We start from the raw sequence: 13,655 nt of genomic DNA, 5'->3' as shown, positions 1-13,655 counted from the left end.
AAATCTGCCCTTGAAAAAATCTTCTTGAAGATTCTATCCACTGAAAACAGTTCTGCTTCAAAACTGCTTGTCAAACATGTCCTCTCATGTATAAATAGTACCCTTCTTACTCTTTCCCCGCCTGCTCTTCTATTTGCTATTCCCAGCTCCTCCCTTTCTTCTTCACATCCCTTTCTTTCCTTGTCTGTCTTTCATAGTTACTCTGTGTGTATCTTGCTTTCTCTACCTCTGTCTTCCACCTCTCTCACTCTTACCCTCCTTTTTCTCTCTTTTTCCTTTGAAACTCTATTCCCCTTGTCTTAGCCTCACCCCTCCCTTTTATCCTCAGCTTTTCTGTCATGGATGGTTTTCTTCTCTTTGGTTTGTGTGGTCTGCCCTGCACATTCCAACTCTTTTCTCTTCAAGACCTAACATGTTTCACACAGTGAGGAGATTATTTATGAAATGAATTACGCTTTGCTATTGTGACCATTGTTTTAATAACTGCACCTTCTTCTTTTGCTTTAAATATTATGAGATCTGTTTGTGCGTCTGGGTATTTGCAACTCACTATTGTGTGGAATTCTGTGTCTATAAAATCAATGTCTGTCTATGTAAGCTGGAGCACATGATTGTCTACATCAGTGGTCTCCAAACTTTTTTGATCATGTACCCCCTATTGGTTAAAACCTTTAGCATACACCCCCAATATACATACATTTACTTATTTACAAATTATATACATGTACTACTGAAGCTCTAATGTTTTATTCCTGCACTCCAGTGTGTCATCTTGCACACCCCTTGGGGTAATGCACCCCATTTTGGAGACCACTGATCTATATCATGCAGCCACACTGTTGCATAAGGTACGCTGGTTTTCTCACATTTAAGATTGACCTGAGAATCCGATACATCCGTGGTAGTCTGGGATGGAGAGCTTGTGTTTCTGTGTTTCTGTCATGTCTGGGTGTGATTGCTTACATTGTGAAGATATAAATGCATGCATTGCAAAATGCTGCAGCACTGAAGAAAGAACATTTAAATTCTGCCTTAAAATTAATCCCTTGTAAAGGACTGACTGTCTGTCGTCTTGCCTTCCACCAAGTGAATTTTAAACAGGGTTTGGATGTTGCCCGTGCATGTGTGCGTCCCTGTAGCACAGGAACTTTTGCGAAACTTCCCTGTTCAGAGTAGCACCTCGCTCATTCTTGGCTTTCATTCCACAAGGCGGGGGGGGGGGGGGGGGGGGGAGGGGAAGGGAATGGGGGAGAGAAATATTCCATTACCACAAAGGGGTGGAAGTGTTTCTGCAGCTATTGAACAAAGCAGCTAGTTAACCTCTTTCAAGCCCCCGATGCAATGGTACAGTCCCACTGCTCCTTTCTAGGAGCCAGACGCTCCTCCTATGCTACGAGGAAGAAAGGAAAACATATGTGCAAAAATTTGCTACCGAACTGAGTAAGGACCAGATTCCAAGAGGAGCTGAGTACCTGCAATTTCTCCTGAAGTCAATTTCTTTTAGAATCAGGCCGGGGCGGGAGTTGGAAGGAAAGAGGTCTGTTGTAATTGGTGTCTGGAAAACCCCACAGAGAGGATTAAGAAACTATGCTGTCTGGGAAGAGGTAGGTATTTGTGTTATTCCACATATATACAGAACTGCTAGAAAAGGCTGTGCTGTGTGGAAACTAGCCATGGCTTTTTGAACTCTGAGATGTGGCACTATCTGCTGACAGTACTTCTTTTAAGCAGAAGTTTATACATTTTATCATGCAGTGGGGTGTCCAATGTGCATTGGTGCTTTTGTATGTGTAGCAGCATTTTACATGGAAGGGAATCATGGTCACTTTATATTGTATGTAATGTGAAGCTCATACCTGAAACCAAAGGAAATTGGCAGCAGAAGCCCAAAATTCTGCTCTGTGTTTTCGCAGAAGTATTTGTGAATTGCAGGCGACTGAGTTTTGATATATTTTCCATTCAGTCCTAATGGGGACACTCTGCTTGCACTGTAGCTCACAGCACCCTCATTTTCGGCCACTTGTCTGTGTCACTCACCGAATGGTAGGTACAATCAGCGGCTTATGCAGCATGCCTCATCCTCTAGCATTTCTCCGTCATCAGCCCGGTGACATCTGTAGACTGAGCAGGTAGACTTGTTCTTGCACTAGCAGGAGACAGGAGTGCCCCAAAAAGATGCCTCCAGTCCTTTGTCGCTACACTGGAAGCTGAGGTTCTCCTTTGGGAGAATGGAGGAACCCCGGCTGATTCATCCGTGCCATTGCTGGCTGAGTTGAGGTTTGTTAGTACCTGGAATCAAGGAGGCACCTGGCCTCTGTGACATACGATCTCGAGCATCTGGAAGCGGCGTGCAAGTAAGCACATACATGCTAACGTTAAGCCAGGTTGCCACAGAACAACAACGGACACCACAGAGCAACGTGGATTTCAACGACGCCAAGGGAGACTGACCAAGGCTCGCTAGTTCGGGCCGTTCCTCCCGTACTCCCACACTGTACCTTCCGGCGGGAACCTGGCGGGGCGGGGGGGGGCACGCCGGCCATCACGCTCGGGCGTCCCCACAGCAAGCCCGGCCGCAGCGAGGCAGCGGGGCGGGCAAGGCGCGGGGCGGGCAAGGCGCGGGCCGGGCCCGCAGCTCCGGCGCTGTGGCGAGGGAAGACCCACTCGGAGAGCCCCTCTCTGACAGACGGTGGGTGGGCGACGCGCGAAGGGAGCCCGAGCCGCCAAGCCTTGACTCGAGCACGGACCCCGGTGCCGCCCAGTGGCCCGCCCAGCCGAGCGGCTGTGAGGGAGAGAGAGGGAGGGGCGGCTCGGCGCCCCGCTCCATCCATCCCTGCTGGCCCCGGCGGCCGGCAGCGGGCAGCCCGCGGCGGCGGGGGACGAGGGGGCCGCCGGCGGTGGGACAGGGGACGGTGACCGCCGCGGATGTGACAGGAGGGGCCGCCGCCGCCTCGCACTGAGGGATCTGCCTGCGCCCCCACCCCCATTTGCCGTCGCGTGCAGCTGCGCTAGGCTGGGCCTCTGCAAAGGAAAGCAGGTCGGGGGCGGGGGGAGGAGGAGGGGCACGGCGAGGAGGGGAGGGGGGAAAGCAGGAGAGCGAGAGAGAGGAGCCCGGAGAAAGGGACGAGGCAGATCCCGGGAAGCGGGAGGAAGGGAGACTGCTGTAGGACGGGGATCCGGGACGGGGGGCGGGGGAGAGAAAAATCCGTTCCCGGGGAAGGGCCTGGGGAGGAGCGCGAGGATCGGGACCGCTCGCAAGCATCCGACCTGTTGAAGGCATCGATCGAGGGCCGGGGGCTGTGCCCAGGGCCGGGGGACAAAGCGGCAGTGGGTGCGGAGCGAGCGGGACTTGGCGCTAGCCCGTCGAGATGGTGTGGCCGACGCGGTGAAAACGGCCTTTGTCCAACTTTTCTGATGGCGGGAGGCCGGTCGGCACGGCTCTAGCGGGAAGGGCTCCTGCGAGAACTGCTCGAGTAATGCTGGGAAGTGAAGGGGGTGTTGCTGGAGTCCTGCAAAAGGTATTGTGGCGGGCGAGCGAGCGGGCCGGCGGGGAAGGGTATTGTGAGCCTTGGCCGAGGAGGTCTGAGGAGGAGAGCCGCGGCCGAGGAGATCCTCTGGTCTCTGGCATCGGGTGGGGGGGTGTCGGGGGGGCACAAAAGACGCGAGTACTACTTCTGGAAGGGATTAAAACTCCTAAGGTTGTGGGTGTTTTCTCCTCTCCTGGTGTCCCCTGTCTGTGTTTCTGGGACCCGGAGTGCCCAGAGAGACCCTCCCCCGAGCGCACCCCCCTCCTGTCAGGTGCCGTGTGCCGGCACGGAGGGAAAAGCTGCGAAATCGGGTCGCGGTTTCTCTGCTCACGGAAATTGCTCTCAAACCCGGGTGTCTTCCACACATGCATGGTGTCTTTGGTCCGCTCCTATGCGTGTTGTTTCTCTCTCTCTCTCCTCAGCTCCTTGAAGAGCCATAGTTAAATGGTGCCTTTGAAGTCCCTGGAGCAGGAAGGCAGGGGTAGATGTGTGCTGATGCAGGTTCCCCATCCTCGTGCAACGACACAAGGAAGGCTTTGTGGCCTTCTCTGTGGGTAGGGTTGTTTAATGTTCTTGTGGGGGACAGATGGCTGTATGAGTGCTCGTGGCAGAGAAAAGCCATGTTAACCTATTTTTCAAGGAGATGATGCAAGTTACTACTATCCATGCTAAATAAATCGGTGAATGCGGGAGGGGCTGTTGTGATGGGTAATTTTAAATTTGCCTTTCACGGATCCACTGAGATGATTTCACTTACTCTGAAGTTTCTCTTGCTATTACCACACTCGTTCGGCTGGGGAGAAGAGTGAATATCACCTGCCTCCCCCACAAGTTCTAGAAATAAGACAGTAAAGATGGGGAAGCAAATGTCCCAAGGGCCATCCTTCATCAGCAGTGATATTAAGTCATGCAGATTGATGAGGAAGGAGAGTGATGAGGAAGGAGAGTGAGAGGGCAAATGGAAACAACAAAGTCAAGACAGTAGGAAGAGTAGCTGCCACCAGACACATCTGTTACAGAGACAGGTCTGCAGCCTGGGCTGGGGTGAACAAGGGAGGCTCCCTTCTTCCTTGTTATGTAGGTTCTAACCAGAAACATGGAAACTGGGTGTTGGTGCACCTCTTGTTTAGTCACAGCTGATCCACCTGCCCCAAGCCACTAATAACAAGATTTAGTGAGTATTTTTAGGTCTTTCTTCATTCTCAGTTTGAAATCATTCCAGTGCTGAGGTTCCTTTGGGAGCAGGAAAGGAAGAGATAATCCACAATCTAATAATCCTTTTTCTTTGATGTTACCCAATCTCTGTGCTGAAAAAAAAAATGTTTTTCTCTAGAAATTAATTCCCTAAATTCAACACTTGCACCACTTCAGTTTATTTTGCTAGTGTTTTGACAAGCCTCAGATAACTGCATGTAATTGCATCCTTTCCTTTACTGCCTTTTGCACGTATGTCCTCTTAGCCAAATTACACGTGCAGTTTTTAATTCCTTGACATGTATGCGTGCCCTTTTAGCCACTAAAATGTTTTTTCTTGTCTTCTGGGTTCTCTATTTGACTTTCTTGCGCTTGCACTGAGCCTCATGGAATTGCTGTATGGCCATGTGTTTTGATACTTGGAAATACCATTACTTTGGGGCACTGGAGTTTGTATGCCAAAACCCTGCAGAAAGGCATGTTTTCTTGCTTTGTTCTGAGGTTCTCAGCTCTTCCAAGCTGTTATCTGTGGCGAGAGCAGCTTGGGTTATAGAGACTGGTTTTGGAGGGGGTTGGGGGAGGGATGTCTCCTCTCTTTTCTTTTGCCCAAGGCTGCTACTGTCTTCACCTTCTGTATTTGACTTGCAGGCTGACCAATGACACAGTGTGAATGCTTTTGGGGGGAAAGGCAGCTGGTGGCTCTAAGGAGACAGCTGCTTATTCCCCAGCATGCTCCCATAGGCTGCCAGCAGATGTGTCTGACAAGAGAGCTGATCCTTCAGTCCATTGAGAATTGTCATGTTTATGTGTATACAAATTCACTGTGTACATTCCTCTTTGTGCCCAGGTGCAGATGTCTCCCCCTTCTCCCCTTTGATACTGCATGTGCCATATGCAGAGAATCATGTAAGAGATCTACAGTTTCTCACCCCTTACTTTGTGTGCCTCCATTAAGATAGAGCTTCTTTGTGGTCGAGAGTTGACCTGGATACCTGCACTATTATGAGATTTATGCATGCTTTTCCTCTGGCTTCAGGAATGCTTCCCTCTGTAGGTCTGCTCCCCTTAAAACCCGCTTTCCCTTGTTATCCATGAACTATCCCTCAGCAGCCCCTGTGTGGAAGGTTCTCCTAAAGTCCCTACAGATGAGTGCAAAGTATTTTTAGAACGTATTTAAGGTTGCGCAGTTTATTTTTATTTCTCATTTCTGTGGCCATGTTGCATATGTTTGCTGCATGCACAAACAATAGAAGATGGAAGAAGTAGAAACTGGTATGTATGGTCAAGCTAGACCTATACAATGTGGTTTAGCCACCAAAAAGGATGGCAATATCACCCAGAAAAGGTGCTATTGTGAAAAAGTGTTTGTTAAGAATATCGCAGATCAGCTGTTCTCAGTCATAAACATATAATGATTTTTTTCAAAAAGCTAAAAGACATATTTCTATGAAGAGAAAAGTTGATTAAAGCTTTAGGAGGAATCTGATGAGGGTCCTACAATTTTGTCATTATTTTCTCATGTTTTTTCTTAAACCTGCTTTAATATTGTATTACTGTTCTATCTTACTGTTTAAAAAAAGGAAAGTTTGTATTTTGTTAGGAAGTTTTACATAATCTTACAGCAGTACAGTTAACATACTTTTTCCAGCTACTAATTCCACAAATTCAGCAGTTTTCCAGCTCTTTGCAACCTTATCACTTAGCTTCTGCCTGTTAAGTTGTTGACTGGACATCCCTCTCTCTCCATATTTGGTCTCTTTGGCAGCCATGCAGTGTAGTGGACTTCAGGGAGTGTGCCCAAGTATAACTTACGTGGATTTTGTAAATAATTCTGTAGATGTTGTACAGCAGCAGACTAGCTCTCTGTCTTGACTGGTGCCAGCTGTGGTACATAAACAGACCCCCAAAAGAATAAAAACTCCTTAATTACTCTTGTCAGCCATGGTACTCTGACATGTGAGCAGCAAATCTGCTGAGTAAGAAAATGCCATTTCATGTTGTCACTCTTCTCACATTTGATTTATACAAGGAGTTTTAAACTTCATAAAGAGAAGAACTACACTAGTACTTTCTTCTCAGAAGCTCGTGTTGTGCTTTTAAGACATATTCCTCTGCCACCAGGAATAGTATTTTATTTTAAGTGTACTATTAATACATGTGGTATTTAAAAAAAAGTGTGTACTTTATGGAGGTACTAGCACAATATTTTATACAGAAGACGCAGTCTTGCCTCTTAAAAAGTCACCGTGGAGCAGGCTGATGCTCCTGTCATGGAGGTGCTACTTGAAGATTGCTCTTGAGACCACTTCTGAGAAAAGCAGCAGCTTTGGAAGACAAGCTCTTCCAGTCACTGGTTTCAATTTTCCACGCCTCCAGAGGCCCCTGTGCATTCTACTACTCAGGGCTTGCTTGTCAAGAAAATTTTTGTTGAAGTGTTTCACGTGCACACACACTCTCTCATATGCATGTATACACGCACATGCTCATGTATGCACACAGCAGTTAAAGAGGAGAAAAAAAGTGCTATCGTGAGGGTAGAGAAGATGCTGGATACTATGAGAACACAGCCTATCCAGTCTGAAAACTATAGCCTTACATATGAAGGCTGGATCCTCAAGGTCTTGGTTCACCTTAGGATGGAAGTTCTCACGAGCCCAGACCTGTATATTGAAACATACATGACTTCATTTTCAGACAGGCTTTTTCTTTTTTTTTTTTCTTCCCAAGCTTGCCAAGTAAATGATTCCTCTGCTGATTCTGCAGTTTCCAAGTGCAGTTTTTTTTCTCTGTGCCATGTCTCTGGAAAATATCCAATGTGTCTAAATCATGTAATTAAACCCTAGAAGCTAGAGATTGAGGACTACTGACTCTTTGTAACTTATTTCTGTTTTAGCATACCGATGTTCTTCCAAGTTACTGTAAAGCTTTCAAAGCTCCCGAAATGACCTGATCTCTCTCCCACTTACTGTAAAACACTCACGTGGTATGAATCTATTTGGCCCAGCTGACCACTTCAGAGACAGTGTGTAGGATACAGACGCCTGTGTGGAGGCCTTTAGCATCAGGCTTACCACAGGTTCTCTTAGATCCTGAGGATGTCTACAAATGGAAGCAGGGTTCCTTGGCAGAACGCTCTTATCTTCCTAACTATTCTTTAAGAACAGGGTGGGATGTCACAAGAGGGATATTGTTGTGGAGATTTCTGGAAGGTTTTGAAAAATTTCAATTTGGAAATTCAAATTGGACTGTTTATAAAACTGAATTTCCAAATGTTAAGTTTCACTCATGGCTAGGATCAATTTGATTCCAGTAAGAAGAATCTGAAATGCTTTCTGCACCAGGAAGATGTTTGAGATTATTCCTTCTTGGTTTTGAGCCAGGAAGAAGCTGCTGGAAGCACAGCTGGATTGAGATGCTTGCCTGCAGTTGTCTCTCAGCTGGTCCCTTCCCTTGCTAATGTCAGTAGGCTTTGAGCTGATGCCAGCAGCAATGGGAATGCAAATATGTACTGGCATTTTCTCTTTTCAGTGAGTTTGCTAATCCCATTTGGAGCATGTGTTGTTCATAAAGGGGCCACCATATCAGCAGTTATCACTGCCATCATTATGGTATCAGGAATGGAGTAGGTCTGATGAGGAATGTTCATTTAATTACTAGTGCAGAGAGATCTTAGTGGCCTTCTCCTCCAGTATCTAAGCATGTTAGAAATTGGTAAAGGTGCAGTACAACATGATCTGAGAACAAATTGTGCTGACCTGAGTATGAATCAGTGGTCTGTTAAAATCTAGCAGACAGATAGAGGCTTGACAGAGGGAATTTTCTGTAGTATTCATGTATCTTGGTGGTGTGTTCTGCTGGGACACGTATGCGGAGTCAGATGCTGAAGAGTAATTAGTTTTCTTTTGGAGCCTTACTGTAGCACCTTTTTGCTCAGGGCCCCAGGCTGAACACCAAGAAAGACATTTGGTGAAATAACGTAATGGGAATGATGCATGACTTGTGCTCCTTGTTTCAGTCAAAAGCCCTCCTAACGCTGCCTGGAAGAATCATGTTGACAATTGCATGTTTCTCATGGATAATTTTACACATCTTGAATTAGAAGTGTGTCTGGATGGTCTCAGAGAGCTGCAGGTTGCTGCAACTAAGGAAATCAAATTAGTGACTAGATCCCTGTTACCTGAAGAGAATAGCTTAAAACAATGTTTCCTAAATAGATTCTTTTGACTCTGTCTAATGAATTACCCCCAAAAGAGTGTGTGCGGTGACAGGGTGTAAAGAAAACAAATCAGTCTTTGGAAACAGAGTAAAAATAAAAATGTTCAATTCTTTAAAAGAATTAAGCTAAAGCAAGATTTACTCTCTTTAGTAAAATAACACCTACTGGACAACTCTAATTGAAAGGATCAGAATAGGCTTATTGAATTTTTACCTGTCTTGCTTCTCTTTACTGTCAGATAGTCAGTACCAGCCCACTGTGTCTAAGAGCATTAGAGAGTTGTGTGGAAAGAAATCAGAGTGGGAAGGGGGAACTTGCCCTAAAACCTCAGAAGGTTATTTTAACATTTTTAGATGATTCTTTTGAAAAAGGCTTTGCTTCCCCTCCCCCAGATCATAGCAGATCAACCCAGTGTTTTCTCCTGTATTTTCTCTTGTGCTTCTGAACCTGTGGTGTTGAAATTGGACAATCCCTGACTTTATGGCACTAATTCAAATGCACATGGGCTATTTGTATTTGACTGTGTGAACTTGTCTGCCACAGCACTGAGGAACTGGGAGCTCAGTGAAGAGCAACAGAAGTGATTAGGAGACTGTAGGGAATTTTTGGCATGGTATTGAAAAGAACTGGCTTAATGATGACTGAAAAAGGGTTGCTCTGGAGTACCTGTAGTACCTGGGAGACTATTAACAGGATCCTAGGCAATGTGGCTAAAGTAAAAGGGCTGGCTCAAATTGCCTGAAGTAGATGATTTCAGGTTCAGCGTTAAGGCATGTTTTCTTCCAGCAAGGGTCTAAGTAGATTATAGGAAGTCATGGAAACCCTATTGCTTATGTAATTTAAAAATATAACTAGGAAAGCTTAAAGGAATATGCAGACAAAAATCCTGCAGTTGACAGGGGACTGTAGGCCAGATGTTGTCTAAATAAAGATGCCCATCCCCCTCTTTTAGTTTCTATTATTACAGTCTTACCAGCAACTGGGGAGGGACTACCTTCCCGACAGAAAATGCATCTTGGATCTGCTGTGTTACAACCAAGACTGGTTGGTATCCAAGGAAAAAAGTGGTGTGTTGTACTCGCTCCATTTTTGGTGTAATCCTTTGGTTTGAAGTTGGACATGGCTGTAACAAGAGCAGTGAGCCCCAGCATCCACACTGAAATATAAATAAACCTTTGAGACACAGAGAGGCAGGATGAGCTCTGAGATTTATGTCATTGCTTTCATTTCTGGCATGAAAAATAATACAAACATGCGTTAGAAAGAGATGCTATGAGCCTGAAGTATCTTTCTACTGTAACGTGCTTGGCCTTCCCTTTTCCTCTTAAGACTTTTTCTGTTCTGCTGAAGTATTTATTAGTGGCATGTTAGGTTCCTGTTTCCTGAGGGTGGAAACAGTGAACTGGAAATGCAGGATGGAGGAGGAGGGAAGGACCTGAGAATGGGACTGGCTGCTCTGCAGGCTCTGCCAGTGGCAAATTCAAATTTTTGGTGGGGCTCTAACCTGCTTTCACTGCACATGGACTCCCTATGATGCTTCACTGAACTCAGGTAATTGGTCCACCCAGTCATTCCCTTTCAGATAATCTCTCTCTTCTTTGCAGCCTTGATCTCACTTCTCTTCTTCAAGCTGTCATTTCTGCCTCATTGCTCTCTCAACTGTTTCCTAGACAAGAGCCAATTTTGGGCAACCTGACTCCCAGAACCAAAGTTAGAGCTGGGTCTAAGCCTTGAACAAGCATGAATCATTAATGTTGTCCTCTAAATAAATATCTATATATCATTGACAAAAGGTAAAAGAAACTTAGTGTTAAAGACCAAGTCAGATGTTTCTGAAGTTGAATAGGATCCTTATATTGTCTGTTCTTGTTGCTTAGTTCAGTCTTTTTAACAGTGAGACCAAAGTAATGTGAGGGAGGGAGACTGAGTCTGAATGAAGATTATGGATTTGGAGACTGGAACTGAAGAGGGCAAAACTGGAGAAATCAGCTATTTTCTTAAAGTTTTCCCAGAATAAGTTCTAGGTCTCATAGTTCCTGTCTCTGTGTTCTTACTGTGCCTTGAGTGATTGCTACCAAGGTAGCTCCCTTGTTGCTTGTTACTGCACAGTGCAGTAACACCTTCTGCAAAAATGGTTATAGACAGACTGGTTAGTGTTGCTGTGCAGTTCTGCGGAGTATGGTCAGTGCAGTGCAGGATTATTTTGTAGTGTTTTAGTAATGGGAACATGAGGCTCAAACTAATGGTGGAACAGTCAGAATTCCCATGTAGGCAAACAGTGGTCATATAAGGATGAAAACTGTGTAGTAGAACTCTTCTCTGAGCCATCTTCTCTCTCTCCCTCATAGCTTCCTAGTTTTGTGCATGTATTTCCACATCAAACACTCTAATTTACATGCTGGAGCTAAAGCTTGTGTACTGTATAGCCTGTTGGTGCAGTCAGCAAAATTTAAGGGAATCGTCTTGACTGAAGATAATTTCTTATTCCCACTTCCATTCAGGGAATATGTTACATTACAGGCCTCTGTTAGGGCAACCCTACGAACTTGAAAGCTGATATTTGCAATAGGGGTGGGGGTATAACTGGATGGAAGCTAGCTGGTAATCGACTGCATGGAGTGGGGCTGGGGGAGGAGGTTTGGATAGCAAGATCAGGGCAATGAACAAGTCGGTAAAGTGATTGTGCTTCAGTACTTTTCTGCCTTGTTGTTTTACAAAGAAGCATTCTTTCCTTGCTTCTCTTAACAGGAATAAAAATGGTGATGATAAATAGTGTTAATAATTAAATAGTTTTACAAATAAAAGTAGCCTCTATCCGCAAATGCATGCAGCCAACAATTTGAGAACTAAGCTCTATGACAGCCCAAGGCTGTGAAACTGATTAAAATGGAAAAAAGTAGTTATAATTAATCTTTAAATCAAGAAGCACATTCTCTGAAAACCCAAGTTGCCTCCTTGAAGCCAGAAAGGAGGTTAATAAAAAGAGCAGCACTTAAATGAAGATGTTTTAATATTATTAGTTCTTTCTGCAGTCTGTTTTGGAAATGTCAGTTTCTCTCATGCAATGAAATGCGATTTCAAAATGCAGGGAATATCCACAGAAGAGGAACATTATCTCTTAACCGAGTGTCAGTGCTGCCACTATCTCCTAATGGACAGCATAAGTTTGGATACTGTGAATATGAATAGCATGCATTTTCTGCTTATGCTAAATATTCCTTACTCTAAAACCCTCATAAAGTCAAAACCAAAATTAGATATGAAGTCAGTAAGTATATTTTTACAAAAAAAATGAAGATTCTTTACTGCAGCTGAAGAAAATCTTAATCATTACTAAAGGGCTTTGCAAACTTTTGTCCACAAAGAGCAGTTTAAGAAAGGTATTCTCAGTTTGGTTTTTATCCTCCATTGTATATTTTGAGTGTTTGTGCATAGATCTTGGTTCATATATTTCTAGCCATGCCATGTAAGGCTACATTCTTAATTTAAAATGGGAAACAGCATTAGTATAAAACATACATTTTCTTAGGCTTATCCATATTTTACTTTTGCAAGCCACTCTGACTTTTCCCGCCACTCAACCCTTCAGGCCCTTTATTTCTTTTCCAGCATCCTGACAGTGCCTTTAAGGCCCTTTTGCAGCTCTGTGCTTGGTTTGTCTATGCACGTTTGCAGATGCTCTCACAGACTTGGTCAGCAAATGTCAAGGTTATTTGTTTGATTTGTGGCGTTGCATGTCTGGCCATTGCTAACACTGTGCTTGACCTCTTTATCATCCATCAGCAATCAGAACATGGTATATAATAAAACTTTGATTTCAGATGAAAAAGAAGCAAGTTCAGTATTGCTGAGTAGATGAGAACATGATTTTAGGGACATATTCTTTACATCACACATCCTTTGTTTAAATACTGTTTGTGAAAAAGTTTATTTCCCTTCCCTTTTTTAATGCCAAAATAGTATGCATCTCTTTCCTTGTTGTTTTCAAACTTGTTCTGTCACAAGATTACTGTGAAATTTGAAGTGTTTACTTAAACTTAGCTCTTGCCAGTTGTACTGGAGAAGGAAATGGCAATTTTCAAAGAATTTTTACTACCACAGAATTTTTTCACCCAGAAGTTAATAATGTGGCCATCTTCAGGGCTACCTAAGTCAAATGCCCTAAACATAAAATTCTGTGCTTAGAATTTTGGAAATACAGCCTTTTACACAGTGCTTGAGAAGGGTTTGCTGCTGCGCCCTAGAGCTTGTAAATTACCTATTTTTTTCCTCTGTGAAGCCTTATGTCTTCCTTTTATGCAGATAAAAATATACTTGTTAAAGGTAAATCATACTTGAAGTTGAAAACATTGTGTTTATTTCCACATAGATAAAAGTGCATTGCAAGGATCTGTACACAGTTGTACTGAGAGAAGTTTCCTGAGAAATTAGAGTAAAATTGATAAAAGCACAGTGAAACCATACCCAGTAGGTACAGCTGTTATCTTCTCTTTCCATCAAAGAAGATAAATGTGATGGGCAGGTGTTGATTCTTTTTCTCCCTCTTTCTGCAGTCTCCTTTATTTACTGTATGAAAATTCAAAGGGAGTAATTTCTGTATCACTCCAATTCCTATTATTTTTTAGGAGAGTTTCTATCAGGCAAGTGATGGATAACATACACAACAATGCATTTCTTCACATTTTTCATTCTATAGTATTACTAATATTCTAGAGCTG

General features: G+C 44.2%; 1 protein-coding gene across 7 annotated transcripts in view; it reads left to right on the top strand.

Moving 5' to 3' along the window:
• The first annotated feature begins 1,379 nt into the window (after positions 1-1,379).
• The window catches only part of LOC104312400 (ephrin type-B receptor 5), a 78,990-nt gene continuing 66,714 nt past the window's right edge, over positions 1,380-13,655 (top strand). Inside the window, exons 1-3 of one of the 7 annotated variants that reach the window (XM_069786090.1) lie at positions 3,109-3,518; positions 3,950-4,081; positions 5,569-5,627. In XM_069786090.1, the coding sequence (XP_069642191.1) occupies positions 3,972-4,081; positions 5,569-5,627 (169 nt within the window). In that variant the 5' untranslated portion in view covers positions 3,109-3,518; positions 3,950-3,971. Of the gene's footprint in view, positions 1,605-2,872; positions 3,038-3,108; positions 3,519-3,949; positions 4,082-5,369; positions 5,628-13,655 lie in introns of those variants that run through there. The other 6 variants (XM_069786087.1, XM_069786089.1, XM_069786094.1 and 3 more) reach the window with 6 other exon arrangements.

The sequence above is a fragment of the Haliaeetus albicilla genome, chromosome 6 (genome assembly GCF_947461875.1).
Source record: "Haliaeetus albicilla chromosome 6, bHalAlb1.1, whole genome shotgun sequence".
Taxonomy (NCBI): domain Eukaryota; kingdom Metazoa; phylum Chordata; class Aves; order Accipitriformes; family Accipitridae; genus Haliaeetus; species Haliaeetus albicilla.
This window is presented reverse-complemented; position numbering and strand designations above follow the sequence as displayed.